The 26,553-nt window shown below is 36.1% G+C and overlaps 1 protein-coding gene and 1 long non-coding RNA gene across 3 annotated transcripts; one reads left to right on the plus strand and one right to left on the minus strand.

Moving 5' to 3' along the window:
• Positions 1-1,355: 1,355 nt before the first annotated feature.
• Positions 1,356-5,546, minus strand: LOC113333041. Its single transcript, XR_003351765.1, has 5 exons — positions 5,408-5,546; positions 4,827-4,877; positions 3,987-4,066; positions 2,675-2,747; positions 1,356-1,434 (listed from the first exon to the last, which is right to left on the minus strand). It is a non-coding gene; the product is annotated as an uncharacterized LOC113333041 (long non-coding RNA).
• A 304-nt stretch (positions 5,547-5,850) lies between these two features.
• Positions 5,851-12,247, plus strand: LOC113333158. Of its 2 annotated transcripts, none has more exons than XM_026579665.1 (7): positions 5,851-5,988; positions 7,712-8,061; positions 8,152-8,211; positions 8,288-8,383; positions 8,471-8,570; positions 9,552-9,690; positions 9,898-12,247. In XM_026579665.1, the coding sequence occupies exons 2-7, from the start codon at positions 7,712-7,714 to the stop codon at positions 9,951-9,953; spliced, it is 801 nt and encodes a 266-aa protein (XP_026435450.1). In that variant the 5' UTR covers positions 5,851-5,988; the 3' UTR covers positions 9,954-12,247. The 2 variants fall into 2 exon arrangements, with proteins under 2 accessions (XP_026435450.1, XP_026435449.1); XM_026579664.1 differs by having other exon boundaries at positions 9,552-9,786; positions 9,898-10,031.
• Positions 12,248-26,553: the final 14,306 nt, after the last annotated feature.

Genomic DNA, 26,553 nt, shown 5'->3' on the forward strand with positions numbered 1-26,553 from the left:
ATTGGGGTTTGTAGCCAGAGATAGTGGTGGTGATTGCATTGGTGCTGCATCAGAAGGTTTGGGGGTAACTACTAATTACTTGGCAGAGGTGATGGGTTTGATTATAGCTGGTGAGTTGTTAAGAAGAAATTTTATGAAGTATGCTTCTGTCTAGATTCAAAAGTTGTGCTAATTGCTTTTATGAGTAATAAAATTCCTTGGATTGTCATCCAAAGGTGGATAAAAATAAAACAGAGGATTTCTAGCATCAGTTTTAGACATTCATACAAAGAAGTTAATTTTTCTGGTGACAAAATGGCTAAAACAGGTGTTGCTCTCAACATATGTGAAATTACATACTATGAGGAAAAACCTCAATTCCTTGGAAGGATGGAAAATGAGGTAAATGAGTACTTCAGATTTTGAAAGTATCAAATTTAGATAGTCTTATAACTTCAGTTCTGTTTTTGTTTTGAACTTGTATTCCTCTTTTGTAATTTGTTGATAATTTGAGTAATAAAATTTAATGATTTAGCAAAAAAAAAAAAAAAAGAAAGAAAGAAAGAAAGAAAACACATTATTGTATAGATAAATATGGATACAAATTGGATTAGCAATCCAACTCGAATTTCATTTCGATAATGGAATTCTTCTAATGTTGACGTTGACGGTATTATAACTATTGCCAAAACCTATTGTCGATAAAAAAAAAATTATTGCCAAAAGCAAGTTTTGGAATACAAGCTCCCTTAAACAAGTCTGTATGTGTGAAATTGACCGGAGTCCATGTGTGTCAATGACTCGTTGCTATAAAGTTACACTTTACACACTCCGAAGTCTGAAGCAATTTAATTAAGGTAAAAAAACGGTTTAGTCCAAAAAAGCATCAAAAAGTACAGATTAGTCCATCCCAAATTAACTAGGTACAATTTTAGTCCAAAAGTCCTTTAAAATAAGGAAAATACACATACAACCTTCCTCCTTTACAATTTAGTCCAAAAATTTACTATTCAGTCCAAGGTGACTCATGATGATGTCAGCAATTTTAAATAATATAAAGAAAATTTAAAAACGATTTATATTTCGAACTGTTTGTCCAAAATTCACAAACTTTATATATTCGGAAAGTTCTTTCTGAGAGCTAGAAAAAGAGTACCCATATGAGTATATAATTTTCATTTTTTATAACTTACTTTACACTAGTTGTATACAAAACATATATACCTCTACAAAAGTCCAGAAAATCCAAAGACAAGACAAGGAGCACCAGTTTGTACACAACATACAACTTGAATCGTCCACCTAAACACCACTAACAAGCATGCTATTAAAATCTAACACATAACAAGTACGTAAACACATAGCGCTATTAAAATTAGAAAATCCAGAAAATCTTCCATCTACAAAACCTTCCCATTGTTCTTCTCCACTTTCTTGAGCACCCTCGAAAAGTACCTAAACAATAGCAAGCATGTTATTAAAAACGACTCATAACATCGAAAAACAACAACTTAGGATTTCATTAAGAATTAGTTTTTTTATATTATTGATAGAGCACATTGCAAAAATCTAACATCCATACCCACAAAACGGAACATATATTATTGAGATAGCACAATGGCGTACAACTATGTACACACCTAAAAATCCAAGTAATCCAACATCCATACGCCCAACACATGTCATATATATTATTGAGATTTTATAATGGTGTACACACCTACAAAAATCCAACATATATACTTACATAAAAGGCCATATGATCACAAGAGAGCTTAATTGTGTACAGCTATGTACATGCTTACGAAAATCCATCATATGTACCCACAAGATATGCATATATTGTTAGATAATACAGTGGTGTACAACTATGTACACCTATAAAAATATCTAAAAAATGAACATCCATACCGACAAAATAAATCATATATGTTATTGAGATTGTACATGGTGTACAACTATGTACACACCTACAAAAACCCAACAAATCCAACATACATAACAAAAAAAGACCATAAAATAATGAGAGAGCACAATGATGTACAACTAGGTATACACTTACAAAAATCCATAATTTATACCCAAAACATGCATATATGTTATTGAGATAACAATTATATTAGACAGACAAAAGTATAAAGTTGGTTTCATGATGATGGCTTATTAAATAACATGGAACTTTGTCTAGGATATTGCATTAGCTAAGTCAACTGTTTTCAATTAACAAATTATACGCTTCCCTTTGGTAACAAATCCGGCTATTTGGTTGCCATCCACATGCTCAACCCAATCAATCTCTTTTACATTATGATCTAGTGAGTCTAAACAGCTAAACCTAGCTTATGTCAACATGTATTTCCTCCAGATTATGTCAGTTGGCCCACTTTTCTCATTAGGGTATATCAGTGATCCGAACAACATTCCAAGATGTACACTTGTACTCCAGGTTCACTAATATGTACACTTGCAATACAGGTGCACCAATATGTACACCCATAGAAGGATGGTAACCTAATTGCTAAGAGAGACTGTCAAGCTAAATGCAACTCTACAGACCATCCACTGCTAGAATAAAGCATCCTTTATTGCATTTCGAAGATCACTAGGCTTACACATTATCATTCTTCTGAGCATTATGTAAGACTGAACTAAGATCGGACCAAGGAGACCAGCATATTAGAATTACAAAACATACCTCTCTTTGTCAGTGTGGTAAAATATTCAAGTCAGGTTAGACGTGGAAGCTCACCAATTCTTTTGCACGTTTGCTGTCAAACAAAAGTGGAAACATATTAGAATAGGATTATCTGATCAAAAGCATGACAAGTCTATATAATGATGATACCAAGTATAATCTTGTGGAGCCATTATTTTCACGTGTACCACTTTGTACACGCCTATAAAACATGCATGAAATCGCTCATTCATACCCACATTTGGACTTACTTTTTTCATGGAAAATACACTGGTGCACAAGTATGTACACACCTACAAAATATGGATGAAATAAAACATTCTTACCCACAAACATGCTACTTCTCATAGGAAATAGACTGGTGCACCAGTTTAGACTCTCCATGTAAAAGAGTCAGACTTCTGACTCCTCATGATAATACCAACCAATTCGACTAAAAATATCCAAAAGAAAAAAATCCATAACAACCCCCTTGAATGTCATAAGGTCACTGTAGTAGACAAGTCAGAATGCAAATATTAGTTTTATAGTTTTTGGTACATAATCAATGCAGAAACAAAGTGCACAACTTACAACCAGTATGATAAAACTGGCGCACTAAAGAGTACACTACGTAAAAATGGTGTACAACTAACTACACCTCGTATAATGAAGTAAACTTATTCTATTGTAAACTGGTGCACAAATAAATTTACTACCGCACACTTGTTTTATTGTAAATTGTAATCTACATTTTCCATGGCAGTAAAAGAAAAGAACCGCAAAAAACTCTATATCATCCTTTCCGTCCTAGTTCCAATCAATTACATAAAACCCAAAATTCAAAATGGCATTCCAATGATCCAATCCATAAAAAATGTACATGACAAAATATCTAGCCAACATTCCGATTGTTTTCTCATTTCCTTTCACTTGCCTACTAGCTCCACATACCTAATTAAGATAATTTGAAGTGTTCTAAGAAGTAATATACATTAGTGGCAAACCTTGGAAAACAAATTAAGAAAACAAAACCAAACCATGTCAGGAAAAATGAAAAGACAAAAAGTCTAAATTCTCATATACAAATTCAAGCAAAAATAAAAAATAAAAAAAATCTTATTGATATGGAGAGAAATGAGCACAAACTGAAATAAACCTAAGATGTTCAACACAATAGTGTCTCACATCTTGGCTTTCTTTGGTATCCTACATAACTTAGCAAAACATATTTCGTCAGAAAAATATTCCCTTGAACCAAAGTAGAAAACAGAAGTCCATGTATTCTTATAAGAAACAAAATATTCGAAAAATTAGAGATCAAAATCCTTACTTGGCATCCGGTGGAGGTGCAACGTCAGCAGGTAACTTCTGAGCAGGCTCATGGAAGAAATGATCAAAGTTAGAAATGATCTGCAAAGAACATTTTGACTGTTATGCTTAATATCGGAACAGAAAGTCGGTGGACTAATTTAAGATATTTCAATGTTTTTGTAATCAACACAAAGGAAAACTACTACGTGTCAACTCATGTTTTCAGACCAGGTGGCTAAACTTCAAAAAATAGGAAATTAACATACATCAGTCTGTCCCTAATAATCCCTAATAACATGCACACAAATTGCATGTCAAATTTCAGTTGGTTCTCAAACGATCTAAAACTTTAAATATAAAAAATGATTAATCAATTAGTTGGAGTGCAAGACTACAAGTCAAGAGTGACTGTTTAATGTTTATGGCCTGCAAGATGACACTAGCTCGGCTGAAAGGTCTACTACCGTGTTAGAGTACTTTTCCATAGTTTACCAAGAGTGACTGTTTAATATTTTTTTGGTCAAACATTTCCCTTGATCTGGCATATCGTTTTTTCTTTTTTCTAGGCCGGATTCCTAGCAATCAATACCAAACTAAAGAGTATACTTTCATTTCCCTCTTTAACGATCAAAGCGCCACAATCGCAAACCTAGTAAAGCTTCATATGAATGAGTGTATTAAAGATTTTGGGTGAAAATGAATCTTTACACTACCCACTACTATGATAGAATTTTTTTTACTGTGTGCTCAATTCTATGGATTCTTTGAATTAAGATTAAAATAAAAAAATAAAAAACAAAACTAAATGGCAGATTTATCAAGATCGACAACCTAAAATAGTTCAGTAGATCAAACTTACGGCGACAATGATACTGACTGTTGTTGGCTCCATCAATAAACTCCACCTACTCTGAATTCAGCATAGAATCAAAATTAAAAGTGTACAATAATATACACATGCTATATAAACTAAAGGTTAAATACTCTATCAATTCATCTCCACTGATGAATTTCAGTGTGTTATTAAAGAAAACACACCTGATTAGCAAACATCTCACACGGATGATAATTCTAAGATATGAATCAGGTACAAAAAAAATCAACATTTATTCTTAAAATAAATCTTACAATCAAAATTAAAGAACCACAAATGAAAAATCAAAGCGACAATCAAACGAATTACCTCACCCTATTATCACAATGAATTTTTTTTTATGAAGTAATGATCATTAAATCAATCCGTTACAGATTCAAAAGCTTCAATTGAAACAAATGAATCGATCAAATAATCCTCCAACGAAAGAAAAAATCAAACCTCAAAAGTTAAAATATGATGAAGCAACAACAATATTGAAGAAGATGAACAAAAGATATGAGAATAAAATGAAAATCCGCAAGAACAAAATTATGAAAATGATTCGAAATTCCCTCTTTTCTCACCTAAAAATCTTAGATCTAAAAATGTTTTCTGAAAAACATATTTTCGAAACCACCACCACTTGTTAAGCATCCACTATAACTGGAAATCACTATCACCATCTTCAGCAGATCTAAAAGAGGAAGAAAGACGAGGTTTGCACGATGGATGAAAAGTAGCAAAAACATATCTGGGAAGAATATTAGACTGGGTTTGATAGGAGGATTATTTTAGTCGTCATCAAAATTAGATTTGGACTGAACCGTTAGGATTTGGACCGACTCGTTCAGGATTTGGTAAATTTGGACCTCCTAGTACTAGACCTGAAAGTACAGGACTAGAATGTTTAAAGCCCAACAACTTTGGAACTAAATGTAAATTTCTACTTTAATTAAATATTTTAAGAAGCGAATACTTTTCATTTTCCCTTTAACCCCAGCTGTCTGATAAAAACAAAAAAGAAAAAGAAAAAGAAAAAGAAAAAGAAAGAAAAAAACTTTTCATCTTCTCCGTCTTGCTTTTAATTTCCTTTCATTTCCCTACTGCATTGGCTGAGAAAATTCTAGGTTTACGGAGTCGGAGACCGTGAGCTTGAGGCTAACAGGTAAGCTAATTGATAAAAGTAGTATTCTTCCTCTCTATCATCTTTTTTGTTTTTGGTTAAGTCCGACTTCCTCTCTATCAGTATGACATGCAAAAGGCTTCATGTGGTCTTCTTTTGTTCTTTAAATTAGCGATTATCATACCCATTTTCTTTCTTTATGGTTTGTTTTCCTACTTTTTACTGGATTATTTCATCATTTAGTGTGGGTTTACTCTGTAAATGTTACTTTGCTTCTAGCTTAGGGTTGTTGAGGACCTCCTAACATAAACAGCACTAATTATACCGAGGATCTCAAAGGTTCCTAGACACATGAAAAGGTTGAAATTGAGGAGTGATACAATTACGTTTTAATAAATTTGATTACAAATGTAAAGTGTGAGTCAAAGTTGTGTAGTGATACTGTTGCTTTAGAAATTGCATGTATTTTTTATGGAGGTTTGGCTGATCATATTGACTACTAGTTAGGAGTTTTTCAAGTTATGGAATATATGGACTGGTGGTTTATATATATCTAAAGTGAAGGTCTCAGGTTCAATTGCTAGAGTTTACCTGTTAAAAGGAAAATAATAAAGTCTTGTCACAACGGCAGATTAACATTTGTCGTACAAATATGTGCATGAATAGTGAGAAAAATTGTATTTATTTCCCGAATTAATCTCAAATGGAGGGTTTCCAAATATGAAATTTAGGAGTATTACCTACACTTCATATCACCTATAATTCGATATAAGATATTTTTGAATTTTGATGCTGAGTTAACTCCTAAGTGTCCCGTAGACGGTGATGATAATAAGACATATTAAGATGGGTTTTGTTTGGTGCTATCCTATACATTGATGTATATAGGCGCATCATATGGTTGTTGTCGAATCTAACTATATCTGCTTTGTGAAATAAGCCTCAACAGACTAGTCTTTCGTTACCTGCATAAATTACAGTTTCTTAAGAAAGAACCTTGAACAGTCAGTAACTTATATTTGAGGAAGCATATGTTCGAGCAGGTGTCTCTTATTTAATAAGACTATTTTTTTTTGTTTTTTTGTTTTTTGAAACATACAATTCCTTTTTTCTTAAGACTCATTCCTCGGATTCTTCACTAGTTAGATGGTTATTTAACTTATTGTTAATTACTACTAGGTGAGTTTGTGTGAGCTATAAAATATGTTTAGGTGTGTAATGGGTTAAAAAATGTTTTGGCAGTACTTAAAATTGAATACAAAAACGATGGACATAAATTTAAGTATCTGCCAATAAAAGCTTTACTAGTGAATTATAGGCGGTATGTTTTTGCACTGACCATTCAGAACAGTTATAAAGATGCAGGATCCAAGTGAATAGTTGTTTTATAGGAAGACTTAGTGTTGCTTTTGTCTTTTAAAGATTGAATTGCATATACCATGGTAACAGTTCCACAATAGGTTTATTTTTGATTAAAACACTTTTCTAGGAGAAGTCTTAGCTCTGTGATTTGGGTGTCTACTTATATCTGTTATCTTTTGGTTGACCCTTTTTTACTTGGTACTTGTTTGGTAAATCGCTTAAAAATGATCAGGATTGCATTTGCAGCAAATGTGCACATGCTTACTGTTATGCTTATGGAACTGTTCAATCTACTCTGACTTTTTACACATATGGCTTTTAAATCTGCTTTCTAACCATGTTGTTGCTTGCCAATCCCTCATAAATCTGTGGAACTTGTTACTAAATTTTATGGATTATATAGATGGGGGAAGAAACGATTAAAGCTGCAGTATGGTATAATGGTAAAACTGTCAATCAAGATGGAAACAACCCACGTTATGTTGGTGGTATAGTGAAGTTCATCGATGTAGATCCAAATACAAAGGTGGAGGTGTTTCTTTGCACTGTTCGAGACATTTTTGGCATACCTGAAGCAGTTCCTATTACAATGAAATACCACATTTTCTTTTCTTCGGAGATATCCAAGCTTCTTGATATTACTCCTTACGAGTCGCTAAAGTTCATGCTCCAACCTGGTCTTATGCTACACCCTTTCTATGTCGAGGAGAATGTGGTTGAAGATGGCACTGGCACATACCCAAACATGCAGAGGTAAGATTTCTCATAGTATAGGTTTAACAACTGGCACCATTGCTTGCATGAGATTTTTTGTCATTATGTTCTAATACTTTTGAACTTCAGGTGTAGCCGATCTGCTAGAAACTCCAATGCTATTCAGTCGCCTTCAACCGGAGTAGAAATGTAAGTCTATCAGAAATAATGACAGCTTTCATTTATTTATCAGTATGTTTGTAAAATTCGTCTTCTGTGGTTGCAGTTCTGTCAAGCCAAGTGCTCGTATACATGTTGATGGTTCTTTGAACCATGCACAAAACAGTTTCCAAGCTCCAGTGCCGAATCCCATTCCCGCGAGGTGATGTTACTTTAAATTAGTGGTCCTCTAAATAATGTCCTGATTGTCTAAACAGAGTATATTTTGTAATTGACTCTTTGAATTTAGGCAGCCCAATAAACCAAGCGTGAGGGACCGAGACGAACCGGTCAGATCAGTAAAAGTTGGTGACGGTGTTGGAAGGACTTCTTCTACGAATAGCTCACAGGTAAAAATGACTTGGATAGTTAGTATTTGATATTTTAGCCGTCACATATTCTACCCCACAAGCAAATTAGGTGTCCACTGTCCAGTATGTCATTTTCTGCACATATACTTCAAATGTTGTTGTAGTCAATTTGGTGACTTGGTGACACTGACACTGGGCAGAGGCACCTTAAGATTAAAAGAGTAACTCGATAAGGAACTGGAAAAGGAACCATACCAGGTGCATCTATGGTGAATACGTTTAAAGCACTGAACCCAGTGCAGTTGGTGAAAGTTCGAGTGATATGGCGTCCTAAACTCCTAATAATAGAGTAGAGATTGATTATTTTAGTCTGGCGGTGTCACACCGTAACCCTGTAATTGGTGTCTCCTATCATAGGACCAAACATATAGGAAGAGAGAGACAACTTACTGCTACCTCCTTTTCTTCTTTATGAACTGTTCTAACGAAAGTTGACCAAACATTAAGAAGTCCATCTAATTTATTGAGCATTTTTACCATGAAACTGATTGTGCTGCTGATCTCCTAGCATGTTATCATCCTACAGAATAGCTCAAAATGGACTTAGTTCTTCCGCGCAAGATTTGAAGTCCGCTATGTTTGTGGATAGATCTGTTTGAGATTTCAGTTATTTGGTTGGGACCTTCTTCACCCTTCTTGCCTGTCCAAAAGAAAAAAGAGTACCAAGAGTCCTTTTAAAAAGTGATAATAGGCTGTAAGTTCCCAAGTCGTATGCATAAAATATTTTTATCTAGTGGTTACATGTCTGTAAATTCCGCTGATGACACATATTTTGGCATCACGTTTTTGAAACGAAATGGCATACTTATAATATTCTTGTTAGACTTATAGACAGTTACAGTTCGTACATTAGTAATTGTCTTATTCATGCTTTTGTAGTTTTAGTTGTGATCTTGATTATTTAATATTTGGTTTTGGCTTAATTTGTGCTTGTTTTCTAATTGTTACAAATACATACAGATGCGGATATTTATCAAGTCACTTTGTGGTCTGGTAAAAACTTTAGATGTTGAGAGAACTGAAACTGTTGGGAGCCTGAAGGAAAGGATTCGCAAAACAGAAGGCACTGCAGCCAAGGATCAAAGACTAATCTATGCCGGTAAGCAGCTCGAAGATGATCGTACCTTAGCAGCTTATGGCATTGTCGACGGGTGTACTATCGCTATAGTGCAGTGCCTTAGGGGATGTTAATTAGGTATCAAGCATAATGCTTGTCTAAAACACCTAATTTTATATCTAGTATTTATGCTTTCTTTGCTATTTTTCTTGTAAATTATGTATCTTATGTTTGCTTGTGAGTATTTAGGTACTTGGGAGTCATTCGGAGCAAAAGAAGGAATAAAGCACTCTTTTGGAGCATAAGGGCAGAATCGTCAATTCGCAGGCGAGTGGTGGCTGGAGCTAGCCAAGGTTATGCGGCGAAGAAGGGGAAGAATGAACTGTCAGTTTCCCATAACTGACAGGCCAAACTATTTGAGGTTGTACCCCTTATCTATGTTACATGGGTGGATATATAGGGTAGCCATATGGGTAACCCTTATCTCAGGTGCTGGGGTGGCTATATCCACAACATTTCTTACACAGCCCTAGAAGTTAGAGAAAATCATTTCTCATCATTTATTTCTCCTCCTCCCTGTATGAACCCGAGAGAAAGCATCTCCATTAGGGAAAATCAGAGAAACTCAGTGAGATTGAGAAGAAATTGGTGATGCTGTCGTGTTGAATCAGCAAGAAGAAAGGTGTAATCAAATTGCAGAATAGTATTGATGAGATGTTGGTGAATCGGGAAGAAATCGAGTTGAAGAAACTTAGGGTTTTGCTGTTGCTCTCTGAGTTCAAATGAGAAGATAAATTGCAGATGGGTTTTTCTCATTCTGAAGATTCAACAACAACAGATGAATTGAAGTTGCTGTTGATTGCAGACTTAGATGTATGACAGGTTAGGGTTCTCCTGGTGGTGATTGACAGTGAAGATGGTGGTCGACTTTGGGTATGAATTGGTTTTGATTGAGAAGGTGAGTTAGGGTTCTGTGGTGTTTGAAGAATGGAAAGTGGTTCAGATTGAGAAGACACGGGGTATGTTGTTGCAGAGAAGAACGAAATTTCAGATCGAATTAGAACTGTTGTTGGTGGAGGAAATGGTTCAGGAGGTGTTGATTAGGGTTGCTGAGGTTGAAGTGGTGCAGCTACTGGTTTGAACTGCAGGTGGTGGTGCTGTTGGCGAAGAGCAGAGTGAGAAGGCTTGAATTGGTGGTTAGTGCTCAGCAGCTGAGAAGGAGCAGATGGAGAATTTTAGGCTGCAGTTGGTATGTGCTGGGATGGCTCAAGTTTCTGGAGCCGAACTTGGTATTGCAGGTACCAGCAATATGAGCTACTACAGATGGTGGTGCAGTAGATGAATTGGATTTAAGTTGAGCTGCAACTAATGGTGAACTAGTGTTGCTGCAATGGTTGCAAATGCAGATGCTGCTGATGCTGTTGCTGTTACAGGGTGAGTTGCTGTTGGTGTTTCTGCTAAGGTGTTGAGTTACTGAAGTTGCAACTGTGTTTGGTTATGGAGGCAATGAGCTATAGAGAATGCAATGGTCATGGTGCAGTGACTTTGAGTTATGTCCTGAGCTGGTCAGTGCTGAACAAAGTGTAGGTGAGATGCTGATGCTGCTACTCATTGCAGGTGTTGGTCAGTTGGCAAATATGGCTAGAATGGAAGATTGCAAGGCTGAGATGTTGTTACTACAGATGAAGAGCCTGAACTGGAACTTGAGATGAATCTGGGGAAGAATTGAGTTGCATTGTGAATGGTGGACTGAGTGTGCAGTTGCAGGTGCAGTTTTGTGTTGATGCTACACTGAGGCTAGAGCTGAAATAGGGTTACAGTGATGTTGCAACTGAAGCTGAGACAAGACTGAGTTGTGGTGAGTGCTATGAATCTGTAAATGGGTTATTTCAATTGCAATTGATGTTGCAATGAAGATATGGAGATGGTTATGAAACTGCAGCTAGGAAAGATGAACTGGAAGCTGGTGATTAAGTGAGAATTGTATGTGCAGGAAAGCACAGCCATCATGGCTGGAACAGAAGCACAATGATTGTGCAACACAGATGGTTTGACAGCACAGATGGCCTGACAAGATAGCCTGCCATCATGGTTGTACATCAGTTCTGACAGCTCAGGCCTGACAGTTCTGGCCTGGTGAATTCAGCCCAGCTAACTCAGCCATCCAGCTGAGTAAGAAGCTGACTAGACGAGCTGACTCCCCTGATCCGGTTTGATTCTGACCTTGACTGAGTTGACTGGCCGAGTTGACTCAGTTGACTGACCGAGTTGACCCGTTTGACCGGTGACCGGGCAGACTTTGCCGGCCAATTTCCGGCGACTTTCCGGGCCCGAATTGACAAAGTTTCTACACGAGTTTTTATAACTTTTGGACCACGCGGATTTTCATCTAATGGACTTTGAAGATTGAGCCTAATTTTGGAAGGCAAAGGGATATAAAAGAAGACTCCTACAACTATTTGGATTATCACGTTTATTATTATTCTTCTTGGAGCTTTGGAGAGAACTACTTCTAGGGTTTGCTTTATTTTCTTCTTCTTAATTATTTTATTGATTATGAACTCCTCTATTATGAGTAACTAAATACACAATTGGTTATGGGATAAAAGTTGATTTCTCAATGCATGTGATTTGATTCAATGAATTAGTTTTGTCTCGATTTTATTGTTTATGATTCATGGTTTATAATCATATATGATTTGATTGTTTTATTGGTTGAGTCCGGAATCAATCCGATTTGCTTTCAACTCTATAGCTATATTAGGGTTTTCAATACGAAAAAGTTGTTTGTCCCTGATTTTTGGTAGCATAATTGTGAGTGGTGCTTGTAGTGATATATCCTACTACCCACATATGAATCATAACCTTGGTTAAAACGAATTAGTGCTTTTACACGTTTGTTTGCCTTGATGAGTCTTATTCCACAAATCTTAAAGCTTTTAGGGAGTTAAATTCAATTGTGCTTTTACACTTTGGGTTGCTTTTTGAAAAGAATTTACATAAGCGTCTTTTTAATGTGGTTGTGATGAAATTAGGGAATTAGCGGGATATTCTTGCGATCAAGGTATTCTAGGACTTTTAATAAAATAAGAGATTAAATTATCAATTCTATTCAATGATGAAAAATACATGCTTGTGAATGATACTATCCCATGACTAATATCCTCTCCTTATTGATATTTCCACTTATTTACTTTGCTTTATTCTATTTTATTTTATTTGTTTAAACAAAATCCCCCTTGATTACCTAAGAAACTAAAATTTGCATAACAACAATTGCCTCTCTGTGGATACAAACTCTTTCCTACCACTTTCTACATTATTGTAGTTGAGTAAGTGAATTATTTTTGACGGCTTGACAACCGGTCACTAATGACTAATCTATGCCGGTAAGCAGCTCGAAGATGATCGTACCTTAGCAGCTTATGGCATTGTCGACGGGTGTACTATTGCTATAGTGCAGTGCCTTAGGGGATGTTAATTAGGTATCAAGCATAATGCTTTGGTACTCACATTATATGCTGCTTTACATTTTATACTGCTTCATTTGAAGGGATGTTAACTGGTTTCTAGATTATATGTTGCTTCGCTTAAATGGATGTTAATTAGTATCTTGAATTTGTATATGTTGAATTCATGCACGATTAATGGGACTGCAAATCGAAACAAGATCAAGTGAAGACATAATTAAAATACTTTCGCTGTCAGTATGCATAAGGATACATTCACTTTCAGTATGTATTTTTTTGTTTCGACATGGCAACTGAAGATTTTACTGCTGATCTGAAAACCCAGTGGACATCTCAGTTGCGAGCCATCATAGTTGTAACAAATCATGTTCTCCTACGTGCACAGAATTAGCTATTCGTTTTTGTCTTAAATTGGCGGGAGTTATCTATTTCTTGCATAAATGCTTGGTATTTGCGACCAATCTTACAGCGCCCCACCAGCCCAAATCAAGGATTAAAGCCTATTATTAGGGCGTCACATTCTAATAAAGGGGTTTCACTTGATTCAATACCAAAAAATTGGTTATTAGGTATTTTTGATTCAATACCAAATGTCTAAAATAACATTCATCTTCTTTCATTTACTATACTACTATTTATTCTTTCATTTACATATTGGAAGATCAATCGGCCAAAAGCGAGAGAAACCGTAGAGAAACCCCAAAAGAGAGAGAAACCCCGTCTGCTTCATAGGAATCTAGACAATCTTATTTTTTTGAACACGAAGAAATAAAAAAGCCATTGCAATTGCCTGGAAAATTAGGCCCCACTAAAGGCACAAAAATAGAGGGTAAATCAAAAGTCGTCATAGAATGGATACCTCGATTTAAAATTTGTACTTGTTATAAAGATATCTTATGATAAGTATATCTATTTATTATAAGTATAGAATAATAAGTGCAAGGAATGTAGAACTAAATATGAGTTCTCACGGGAAATATTGAAATATGCACGATTTCTATTCTATTATTTTATATATTTGAATTTTTCTATATCTATAATACGTAAGAGGATAAGATGAAATTCTTTTTCTTCATAAAATTTTGCTAAAACAAAAGAAGAATGTATTCTTTTATCATGTTGATCGAAACTTCCTGATTACTAATCAGTAATATAGCACCAATTATAGGTATAAAATACATATCTGGAGGAAAAAATAAAAAGTATCCGAAACTTCTGATTCTTCTTATAATATAAATAGATCTTATGCCAGTAATATAAACGAACACTTCTTTTTTTCTTTACCAATAACTAAAAAACTTCTTTGCCGCAAATAAAATAACTGAATTTAATGCTCTACTTGATTGAATTTTGATTTAAGGGAAAGAAACCGTGAAGCTGAAATAACTCACCCAGAACACTTTTTAAAGGATTACGTGGTACGATTGAGTCCAATAAGCCCTTGTGGAATAAATACTCAGCCGTCCGGGAACCATCAGGTACTGTCTTATTCAATGTTTGTTCAATTACTCTTTTACCCGCAAATGCAATGTAGGCATTAAGCTCGGCAATAATGATATCTCCCAACATACCAAAACTTGCAGTCACCCCACCGGTTGTAGGAGATGTAATTGATACATAGAATAACTTTTTATTTGATTGATAATTATATGAAGCGGAAGATATTTTAGCCATTTGCATCAAGCTCAAACTTCCTTCTTGCATGTGCGCTCCTCCCGAAGCACAAACTATAATAAGAGGTAGATCTTTACGAGTCGCATGCTCGATCAAAAGGGTAATTTTCTCGCCTACACAGATCCCATACTGCCCCCCATGAACTGAAAATACATAAGCCCAATAGCTATGGGAATACCATTTAGTTGACCTATGCTTGTTTGAATAGCCTCGGTTAACCCTGTTTTTCTTTAATAAGAATCTATATGATCTTTATAAGGTTCCTCTTCTAAATGAAATTCAATGGGGTCCATAGAAACCATGTCTTCATTCATAGGATCCCAAGTGCGCGGATCAACTGAAAGCTCGATTCTATCTGACTGCTCATTTTCAAATGATATCCGCAACATTGAGTTTTGACTTACAAAATTTCTTATAATTTAACCCATAACAACTTTCGCATTGAACCCACAAATGTCTGTATTTTTTATTTATATCGAGATCATTATATCTTCTTCTCATATTGAAATCACTTCTATTTGTGCTAATTCGTATACTGGAACTCTCGTTGTCACTACTATTTACACTTTCATTACAAATGTAACTATACACGTAACTGTCGCTGTCTGAAATTTCAGAACGAAGATAACTATCAATGCAATTAAAAATGTGATTATTCCAACTATATTGAGTATCATACATATAATGATCGTAGTAGTGATTGTCGCTTTGAGAACCATTATTCAGATAACTATAAAAGGAACTTTCTAGTTCATTCATAAAAGAGCGATCGTTGTCAATCTCGAAAATAAATTTTTCAATATTCAAATATATCGAATTACTGTTACCATTACGATCCATAACTAAAAATATGTCATCAGAGATCAAACTCCGAATGTCCCTGACATCGAAAAAAGTATCCATATTATTAACACTGGAATTATCACTATCGTCCCCACTATCAATATTTTTATCCCTATCATATATAACAGGATTTTCACTTCCACTGGTATTTTCAATAGGACCAAGATTATCCATTGATTTACTTATCCCAGACCTATGTTTTAATTCCTCGTTAAACAACATCGAATGAAACCACCTTTTTTCCATAGTCATGCTTACAATCCTTCAAGCTATCAACAGAACTATACCATTTGATCCCTCTATAATCCAAAAAGTTGTAATAAATTCTATCATGAAGGGATATTAATCATTTGAATATATCCTCTCGGAATAAGCATATAGATCAAATAGAATAACTAACTAATCACGGATGAGTCTTGAAAAAAGGATTTTTTTTTGTGGAAATATGGATATCACTTCACTATCAATCTATACGATGGAACCCTTTCTTCAATTAGAATAGAAAGAGAGGGTTATCCCGTCCCGTGTACAAATTCTAATCGAAAATATTTGTTCTCTACTAGGAAGAATTCTTTTTTGGAGAATAATAAGTTTCTATTGCATTGCGGAAGGAAAAGGACAATATGCGGGACGTGGATAAAGCGTTGTGACCATTGGCTCGATTCGACCATAGTCCGGATTAAGGGGTATAAAAAATATTCTACTAATCCCATCTCAAGGATTCATAGGATTAATTATGGATCCAACAATAAATTGTTGAGTCTTATATCTTGTATTTAAGATTTTGTATACCGAAATACAATATGTATATATTCCTGGAAAATGAAATAGGAACCTTATTCGTTATTCGGCTCAATCCTTTTTTGGTAAAAGATTGGGTCGAGTTTAATTGCAATTCAATTAAAAGAACGAATGGTAATTATCGGATTACAAAGTATCCATTGCTTCAAATTCGAATTTGATTTCCTTCCATACTTCACAAGCAGCTGCTAGCTCAGGGCTCCATTTGCAAGCTTCACGGATAATGTCATTACCTTGACGAGCAAGATCACGTCCCTCATTACGCGCTTGTACACACGCTTCTAGGACTACTCGATTTGCTACATCACCTAATGCATTACCCCAAGGGTGTCCTAAAGTTCCTCCACCGAACTGTAGTACAGAGTCATCTCCAAAGATCTCGGTCAGAGCAGGCATATGCCAAACGTGAATACCACCTGAAACCACAGGCAGAACACCCGGTAGAGATACCCAATCTTGGGTGAAATAAATACCACGACTTCGGTCTTTTTCAATATAATCATCACGTAGTAAATCAACAAAGCCCAAGGTTATTTCCCTTTCCCCTTCTAGTTTACCTACTATGGTACCAGAGTGAATATGATCTCCACCAGACATAAGTAATGGTTTCGCTAGTACACGGAAGTGGATACCATGATTCTTCTGTCTATCAATAACTGCATGCATTGCGCGGTGGATGTGAAGAAGTAAGCCATTATCTCGGCAATAATGAGCCAATCTAGTATTTGCAGTGAATCCACTCGTTAAATAGTCATGCATTACAATAGGAACTCCCAATTCTCTGGCAAATACAACCCTTTTCATCATTTCTTCGCATGTACCTGCAGTAGCATTCAAGTAATGTCCTTTGATTTCACCTGTTTCGGCCTGTGATTTATAAATTGCTTCGGCACAAAATAAGAAACGGTCTCTCCAACGCATAAAGGGTTGTGAGTTCACGTTTTCATCATCCTTGGTAAAATCAAGTCCACCACGTAGATATTCATAAACCGCCCTACCGCAATTCTTAGCAGATAACCCCAATTTTGGTTTTATAGTACATCCCAATAGGGGAAGATCATACTTATTCAATTTATCTCTTTCAACTTGGATACCGTGAGGTGGCCCTTGGAAAGTTTTAACATAAGCAACAGGAATCACAGATCCTCCAGACGTAGAGCGCGAAGCGCTTTGAACCCAAATACATTACCCACGATGGAAGTAAACATGTTAGTAACAGAACCTTCTTCAAAAAGGTCTAAAGGATAAGTTACATAACAAATATATTGATTGTCTTCTCCAGCAACGGGCTCGATGTCGTAGAATCTTCCTTTGTAACGATCAAGGCTGGTAAGTCCATCGGTCCACACAGTTGTCCATGTACCAGTAGAAGATTCGGAAGCTACCGCGACCCCTGCTTCCTCAGGTGGAACTCCAGGTTGAGGAGTAACTCGGAATGCTACCAAGATATCAGTATCCTTGGTTTCATAGTCAAGAGTATAATAAGTCAATTTGTAATCTTTAACACCATCTTTGAATCCAACACCTGCTTTAGTCTCTGTTTGTGGTGACATAAGTCCCTCCCTACAATGCATGAATTAAGAATTTTCACAACGACAAGGTCTACTCGACATGAATTAGCCGTTAATGAAACCTTTAACAGGAATCTTTCACAAAACTCTCAACAAATATTATCAACTAATCAGAATGGTTGGTTGTTAGACCACGGTATTTGATTCTCCAAATATATCAACATCATTATTGTATACTCTTTCATATATATTGGGCAACCCAATCCATGTTTTTCAAGTTTCGAATCCCGTACTTTTTTTAATCTATATTTATCAAAAAAAGGAAATTCACTCTTGACAGGCTATATGTTGTATATGTAAATCCTAGATGTAAAACTATCCGGAATTCGTCCTTAAAAAAAAGAGAAGAGGCGGAAAAATATATGCTGAAATAAGAAATAATGGCCAATGTGAAAAACGGATCATAAATATACTTCAGGTTCGAATTCCATAGAAAATATGGGTGGGATTGTCTATAATGCTAGAGAACTGAAACGCTCCCTCATGGTTTTTATCCATCTATCTCATTTTTTAGGTTGTCAAATGGAATTGAGAGAATAAATATCATATTGGAAGATCAATCGGCCAAAAGCGAGAGAAACCCCATCTGCTTTCATTTTACATATTCGCTTTGGGGTTTCAATCGGCCAAAAGCGAGAGAAACCGTAGAGAAACCCCAAAAGCGAGAGAAACCCCAAAAGAGAGAGAATAAATAATATTCTTTTTTAGAAGATGAGAGAAACCCCGTCTTCTTCCAATATGTAAATGAAAGAAGACGAGAGAAACCTTGTCTGCTTTAGAATCGGCCAAATACATCAACATCATTATTGTATACTCTTTCATATGTCTGGCGCAACCCAATCCCTATTTTTCAAGTTTCGAATCCCATACTTTTTTTAATTTAAATTTATCCAAAAAAGAAAATTTACTCTTGACAGTGCTATATGTAAATCCTAGATGTAAAACTATCCGAAATTCGTCCCTAAAAAGGTAGAGAAGAGGCGGAAAAATATATGCTGAAATAAGAAATAATGGCCAATGTGAAAAAAATGAATCATAAATAGAGTTCAGGTTCGAATTCCATAGAAATATGGGTGGGATTGTCTATAATGTTAGAGAAATGAAATGCTCCCTCATGGTTTTTATCCATCTACCTCATTTTTTAGGTTGTCAATTGGAATTGAGAGAATAAATATCATAATGGAAGATCAATCGGCCAAAAGCGAGAGAAACCCCATCTGCTTTCATTTTACATATTCGCTTTTGGGGTTTCAATCAGCTAAAAGCGAGAGAAATCGTAGAGAAACCCCAAAAACGAGAGAAACCCCAAAAGAGAGAGAATAAATAATATTCTTTTTTAGAAGACGAGAGAAACCCCGTCTTCTTCCAATATGTACATGAAAGAAGACGAGAGAAACCGCGTCTGCTTTAGAATCTGCCAAATACATCAACATCATTATTGTATACTCTTTCATATGTATGGCGCAACCCAATCCCTGTTTTTCAAGTTTCGAATCCCGTACTTTTTTTAATTTAAATTTATCAAAAAAAGGAAATTCACTCTTGACAGTGCTATATGTAAATCCTAGATGTAAAACTATCCGGAATTCGTCCCTGAAAAGGTAGAGAAGAGGCGGAAAAATGTATGCTGAAATAAGAATAATGGCCAATGTGAAAAGAAAAAAATGAATCATAAATAGAGTTCAGGTTCGAATTCCATAGAAAATATGGGTGGGATTGTCTATAATGCTAGAGAACTGAAACGCTCCCTCATGGTTTTTATCCATCTACCTCATTTTTTAGGTTGTCAATTGGAATTGAGAGAATAAATAGCATATTGGAAGATCAATCGGCCAAAAGAGAGAGAAACCCCATCTGCTTTCATTTTACATATTCGCTTTTGGGGATTTAATCGACTAAAAGCGAGAGAAACCGTAGAGAAACCGTAGAGAAACCCCAAAAGCGAGAGAAACCCCAAAAGAGAGAGAATAAATAATATTCTTTTTTAGAAGATGAGAGAAACCCCGTCTTCTTCCAATATGTAAATGAAAGAAGACGAGAGAAACCCCGCCTGCTTTAGAATCGGCCAAATATATCAACATCATTATTGTATACTCTTTCATATGTATGACGCAACCCAATCCCTGTTTTTCAAGTTTCGAATCCCTTACTTTTTTTAATTTAAATTTATCAAAAAAAAGGAAATTCACTCTTGACAGTGCTATATGTGAATCCTACATGTAAAACTATCCAGAATTCGTCCTTAAAAAGGTAGAGAAGAGGTGGAAAAATATATGCTGAAATAAGAAATAATGGCCAATGTGAAAAAAATGAATCATAAATAGAGTTCAGGTTCGAATTCCATAGAAAATATGGGTGGGATTGTCCATAATGCTAGAGAACTGAAATCCTCCCTCATGGTTTTTATCCATCTACCTCATTTTTTAGGTTGTGAATTGGAATTGAGAGAATAAATAGCATATTGGAAGATCAATCGGACAAAAGAGAGAGAAACCCCATCTGTTTTCATTTTACATATTCGCTTTTGGGGTTTCAATCGGCCAAAAGCGAGAGAAACCGTAGAGAAACCCCAAAAGGGAGAGAAACCCAAAAAGAGAGAATAAATAGTATTATTTTTTAGAAGACGAGAGAAACCCCTTCTTCTTCCAATATGTAAATGAAAGAAGACGAGAGAAACCCCGTCTGCTTTAGAATCGGCCAAATACATCAACATCATTATTGTATGCTCTTTCATATGTATGACGCGACCCAATCCCTGTTTTTCAAGTTTCGAATCCCGTACTTTTTTTAATTTAAATTTATCAAAAAAAGGAAATTCACTCTTGACAGTGCTATATGTAAATCCTAGATGTAGAACTATCCGGAATTCGTCCCTAAAAAGGTAGAGAAGAGGCGGAAAAATATATGCTGAAATAAGAAATAATGGCCAATGTGAAAAAATGAATTATAAATAGAGTTCAGGTTCGAATTCCATAGAAAATATGGGTGGGATTGTCTATAATGCTAGAGAACTGAAACGCTCCCTCATGGTTTTTATCCATCTACCTCATTTTTTAGGTTATGAATTGGAATTGAGAGAATAAATAACATATTGGAAGATCAATCGGCCAAAAGCGAGAGAAACCCCAAAACCCCAATATGTAAATGAAAGAAGCAATGCTATACTAAACAATTCTTTACTTTCATTTAGAAATTATCACAGGTATCAATTGATTCAACAATTGGATCGTTTGAGTTATCGTGTTATTAGTCTAGAATTTATCCTTTTAACGGTTGGTATTGTTTCAGGAGCAGTGTAGGCTAATAAGCCGTGGTGCATCACCCCCACCCCTACCCCCGGGCGCAAAAACGTGTTAATATTGTATCAGCCAATCATTCATAATTGGTTAGGAGTTTCGTTTAAATTGAACTGATCCCAAACCAAAAGGATGAAAAAATGTTTTCATTAATTTCAATTCTGAAATGCATATGCAGTTGTAATTGAATCAACTTAATTAGTATTTAACTTTCTTAGAATCCTATCTAGGAAACTGAGTCTTAGATGTATATATAAGAAAAGTCCTGTGCAATTAAAATGCAAACACGGTTTGGGAAGGGATTTTTCTCCTATTTCAACAAGGGAATTATCTACTCCATCCGGCTAGTTCCAGGTTTGAGTCCCGGGAAACCCAAAATATTAGATGGAAAATACAAATGAAGTGGATCTTTTTTTTTTAAACTTTAATTTCTTCATTCACCAAGCATTATAATGAGTTTATCCGTATGGATATAAAACTTATATTGGTTGACATGGACATATAAGTCATGTTATACTGTTAGATAACAAGCCTTCAATTATCAATTATAGATAGTTTGTGTGCTTGGGAGTCCCTGATAATTGAATAAACCAAGATTTTACCATGACTGCAATTTTAGAGAGACGCGAAAGTGAAAGCCTATGGGGTCGCTTCTGTAACTGGATAACCAGCACAGAAAACCGCCTTTATATTGTGTGGTTTGGTGTTTTGATGATCCCTACCTTATTGACTGCAACTTTTGTATCTATTATCGCCTTCATTGCTGCTCCTCTAGTAGATATTGATGGTATTCGTGAACCTGTTTCTGGGTCTCTACTTTATGGAAAAAATATCATCTCTGGTGCTATTATTCCTACTTCTGCAGCTATCAGGTTGCATTTTTACCCGATTTTGGAAGCGGCTTCTGTTGATGAATGGTTATACAATGGTGGTCCTTATGAGCTAATTGTTTTACAATTCTTACTTGGTGTAGCTTGTTATATGGGTCGTGAGTGGGAACTTAGTTTCCGTATGGGTATGCGCCCTTGGATTGCTGTCGCATATTCATCTCCTGTTGCAGCTACTACCGCAGTTTTCTTGGTCTACCCAATTGGTCAAGGAAGATTTTCTGATGGTATGCCTCTAGGAATCTCTGGTACTTTCAACTTCATGATTGTATTCCAGGCCGAGCACAACATCCTTATGCACCCATTTCACATGTTAGGCGTAGCTGGTGTATTCGACGGTTCCCTATTTAGTGCTATGCGCGGTTCCTTGGTAACTTCTAGTTTGATCAGGGAAACCACAGAAAATGAATCTGCTAATGAAGGTTACAGATTCAGTCAAGAGGAAGAAACTTATAAAATTGTAGCCGCTCATGGTTATTTTGTCCGATTGATCTTCCAATATGCTAGTTTCAACAATTCTCGTTCTTTACATTTCTTCTTGGCTGCTTGGCCAGTAGTAGGTATTTGGTTCACTGCTTTAGGTATTAGCACCATGGCTTTCAATTTAAATGGTTTCAATTTTAACCAATCTGTAGTTGACAGCCAAGGTCGTGTAATTAACACTTGGGATGATATTATCAACCGTGCTAACCTTGGTATGGAAGTTATGCATGAACGTAATGCTCACAACTTCCCTCTAGACCTAGATGCTGTCGAAGCTCCATCCACTAACAGATAAGACTTCCGTCTTAGTGTATATGAAGCGTTGAAGTTGAAGGAGCAATACCGACCCTCTTGATAGAATTAGAGGGTCGGTATTGCTCATTCACTTAGTTTTAGTATTGTTTTATTTCCATAAAAAGTGTACCTTTTATTGAAAGGATTTACTTTTTTTGTACAACATACTTATTACTTATTTAAGTATTAATAAAGATAATAGATAACTACTCAAAGTATTGTTTTCAGTTTTTCCTAATAAATGATTAGCAACAAAAGGATTTTTTTAGTGAACGTGTCACAACTAATTACTCCTATTTTTTTTTCTTTTGTAAAGACAAAGAAACATACACGTCGACGAAGAATCAAACTATCACTATATTTATTCTTTTTTCTACTTCTTCTTCCAAGCGCAGGATAATCCCAAGGGGTTGTGGGTTGTTTTCTACTAATTGGGGCTCTTACTTCACCACCCCCATGGGGATGGTCTACAAGGTTCATAACTACCCCTATTACTACAGGACGCTTACCTAGCCAACGCTTAGATCCGGCTCTACCCAAACTTTTCTGGTTCACCCCAACATTACCCACTTGCCCGATTGTTGCTGAGCAGTTTTTAGATATCAAACGGACCTCCCCAGACGGTAATTTTAATGTGGCCGATTTACCCTCTTTTGCAATCAGTTTCGCTACAACACCTGCTGCTCTAGCTAATTGTCCACCCGTTCCAAGTGTGATTTTTATGTTATGTATGGTCGTGCCTAAGGGCATATCGGTTGAAGTAGATTCTTATTTTTGATCAATCAAAACCCCTTTCCAAACTGTACAAGCTTCTTCCAAAGCATACGGCTTTCTGGATGTATATAATGATATCTAGACAGATGAATCTTACATGAATCGTATGATGAAGTACCACATGAGTGGATATATAGGAATCCAAATCTGCCGAATCACTCATGTTATGATCTTCTACATCCTAGGTCTTCCCATTCCATCATCTGGCTTATGTTCTTCATGTAGCATTCAGACCGAATGACTCTATGAAATTACGTCGATACTTCCACATAATACGGGTAATGTAGGAGACATCTCTATTTTTCCCCGGGGGTAGAATTACCACTGCTTAGATTTCAATTCTCCTCTGACCATCAAATGAAATGTGAATAACCCGTCCTCCTCTCTTTGAAACAAGGGACGCTTCCTGTTCTGTCAGTGCTTCAAACAATTTTGTCTTCTCCATATTACCATATCTCTAGAGTCAATAATTTTATATGAGGAACTACTGAACTCAATCATTTGATGTCGTTACTCTTCAGTTTTCTGTCGAGGTCTATCCTGTAGAGGTACTCAAATTGGATCAATAATTGATCCAATTTGAAAATATGGGTGGGATTGTCTATAATGCTAGAGAACTGAAACGCTCCATCATGGTTTTTATCCATCTACCTCATTTTTTAGGTTGTGAATTCCGTCGATGACACATATCTAAAATAACCTTCAATACCAAATGTCTAAAATAACCTTCAGCGCCCTCCCGGTCTGGGTATTTATTCTATGTTTGACACCATGCAATATTGTTTTTTGGCTTCTTACTCTCAGACCTTACACCTACAGGGGAATATTTTACACAAAGTTTCATCTGCCTTCACATCTTCAACCATTTCAGTTAAAGGTCCAGTTTATCAACAAGCTTTTGATCATTTTGTTCAAGTGTGTGGTATTAACTCTTCACAACTTAGTAATCTCATAACTGCCTCAAATCCTATGCACTCACTAGTTCAGTATTTTGCAGGTGTGACGAAAGACATGCCTTCCCTTTTCAATATTTCAAGGAGGGACTCAGTGCTTTGGCAATGTAATAAAACCAAGGATGCTCAAGATTACTTACTTGCAATTCCTGCTGATGGACTTGGACAGAAGATGAGGCCACGTAGTAGACGGACAATCAACCAAGTCTCCCCTGCAATGTGAAACTGGTTCAGCCACGATTTCTCACTTTCACATTCTTCCACTCCTCTGCAACCGTCACACTTACCGGAGATCAATATGTTAAATACTTCTGCAATATATATAGGTTCATCAATCTATGATTTGGGAATCTATATAAATTAGGGGTGTCAACGGGTCCGGGTCCTCCCGGGTATCACTAGACCCGAACCCGGACCCTACTTATAAAGGTCGGATCCGGGTCCTAACGGTTCCGAGTCCGGTTCCTACACTTGTGGACCCAGAACCGGACCCGTTTAAATACCCGGGTACCCGCCGGTCCCGGGTACCCATTGGGTCTTAAGAAAACTATTAAAAAAACCTCAAAAACTTAATATTTGTCTCTTTTTGGCTTGGATTTAAATAACCTTTATAAAATTTATTATTATTTCTTATTAATGTACTAAATAAAGATTAAATGTAAGAGAAAAATTTAAAACGAGTAAAATATCAAAGCTAAAACTAGCAAAAACATGAATAAAAGTATGAATAAACGGGTACCCGATACCCGCGGGTACCCAACGGGTATTACCCGTTAGGACCCATTTAGATTCGGGTCCAATCGGGTAATTACCCGTCGGGTCCTAAGTTGCTAATGGGTCCAACTTTAGGACCCAGAACCGGACCCAAGTCTACCGGATCCGGTTCCGGTTCCGGGTAATGGGTACCCATTGACAACCCTAATATAAATCTATCCGAACTTATTCGAACACAACTTAATTCAACAAAATGAATCTCAATCGAACACTACTGAAAATAACTCAATCAATCTTATCAGAATTCACTGAAGGATTACCAAACTTGTAGAAGTCTTGAACATATCCACAATCCTTCAATTTCCATTGATCTCACATAATTCCCAGCTTCCCTCCTAAAGATAGACCTTTATCCCTCTTTGTGGCTGAATTGACTCTGGAACGACCATTGTCTTGGTTTAGGTTGCAGTTTTGAAGATTGATCTCTCGAACTTAAAGCACTCTCGTACAGTGCATCTGTAAAATGTTTAGCCAATTCGCTCAATTGAGGATCTGCCTGTTGCACAACCCTCCATTTACCCTCAAAAAACCAGCAAATTGTTTTCACCCATCAACACATAGGTTTCCTATGTGAAACATAATTAGGTTAACGCCTTAAAGACTTAACTTAAGGATTCGTGAAGCCAGGTATGACTATCTTTAATTACCTTGATAGTTCGTGTATCCTGATCTTGCTTTTCTGTTATCGAGGTTTTCGTAATCTCTTTCAGGAAATATAGATAGTAATCGCAGTTTTTTTTCGTCTCAGACTTTATGATTCCGCAAGATAAATATCTGATAATGATTCCTAATTGAACTCGTCTAAGATTGTTCTTGTGAGGTGAATAATAATCTAGGCTGTTCTTCAGGAGTATAAGTACCAGATTTTGAGGTTTGGTAGCTTTGTCTACTACAAACATATTTCCTCACTTTGATCTCTCGATCTAAATGGAAATCATATAGGCTTATCTGTTAGTTGCATATTGGTATCAAAAGTCTTCACTTATGGTGAAGTAACTTTTAGGTTGTAAAAGACGTCAACTAAGGGAATCATTTGCGTAGAACCTTGCAAGGTCCAAGAGACATAAGAAGCGTGTCTGTAAATG

Source organism: Papaver somniferum, unplaced genomic scaffold (genome assembly GCF_003573695.1).
Source record: "Papaver somniferum cultivar HN1 unplaced genomic scaffold, ASM357369v1 unplaced-scaffold_132, whole genome shotgun sequence".
NCBI classification, from domain to species: domain Eukaryota; kingdom Viridiplantae; phylum Streptophyta; class Magnoliopsida; order Ranunculales; family Papaveraceae; genus Papaver; species Papaver somniferum.

Bases quoted from the DNA above. Each gene is read 5' to 3' on its own strand.
- LOC113333158 (XM_026579664.1), top strand. From the start codon at position 7,712: ATGGGGGAAGAAACGATTAAAGCTGCAGTATGGTATAATGGTAAAACT. The intron at 8,212-8,287 runs GTAAGTCTATCA...CTGTGGTTGCAG, and splicing joins CCTTCAACCGGAGTAGAAAT to TTCTGTCAAGCCAAGTGCTC. The intron at 8,384-8,470 runs GTGATGTTACTT...CTTTGAATTTAG, and splicing joins CCGAATCCCATTCCCGCGAG to GCAGCCCAATAAACCAAGCG.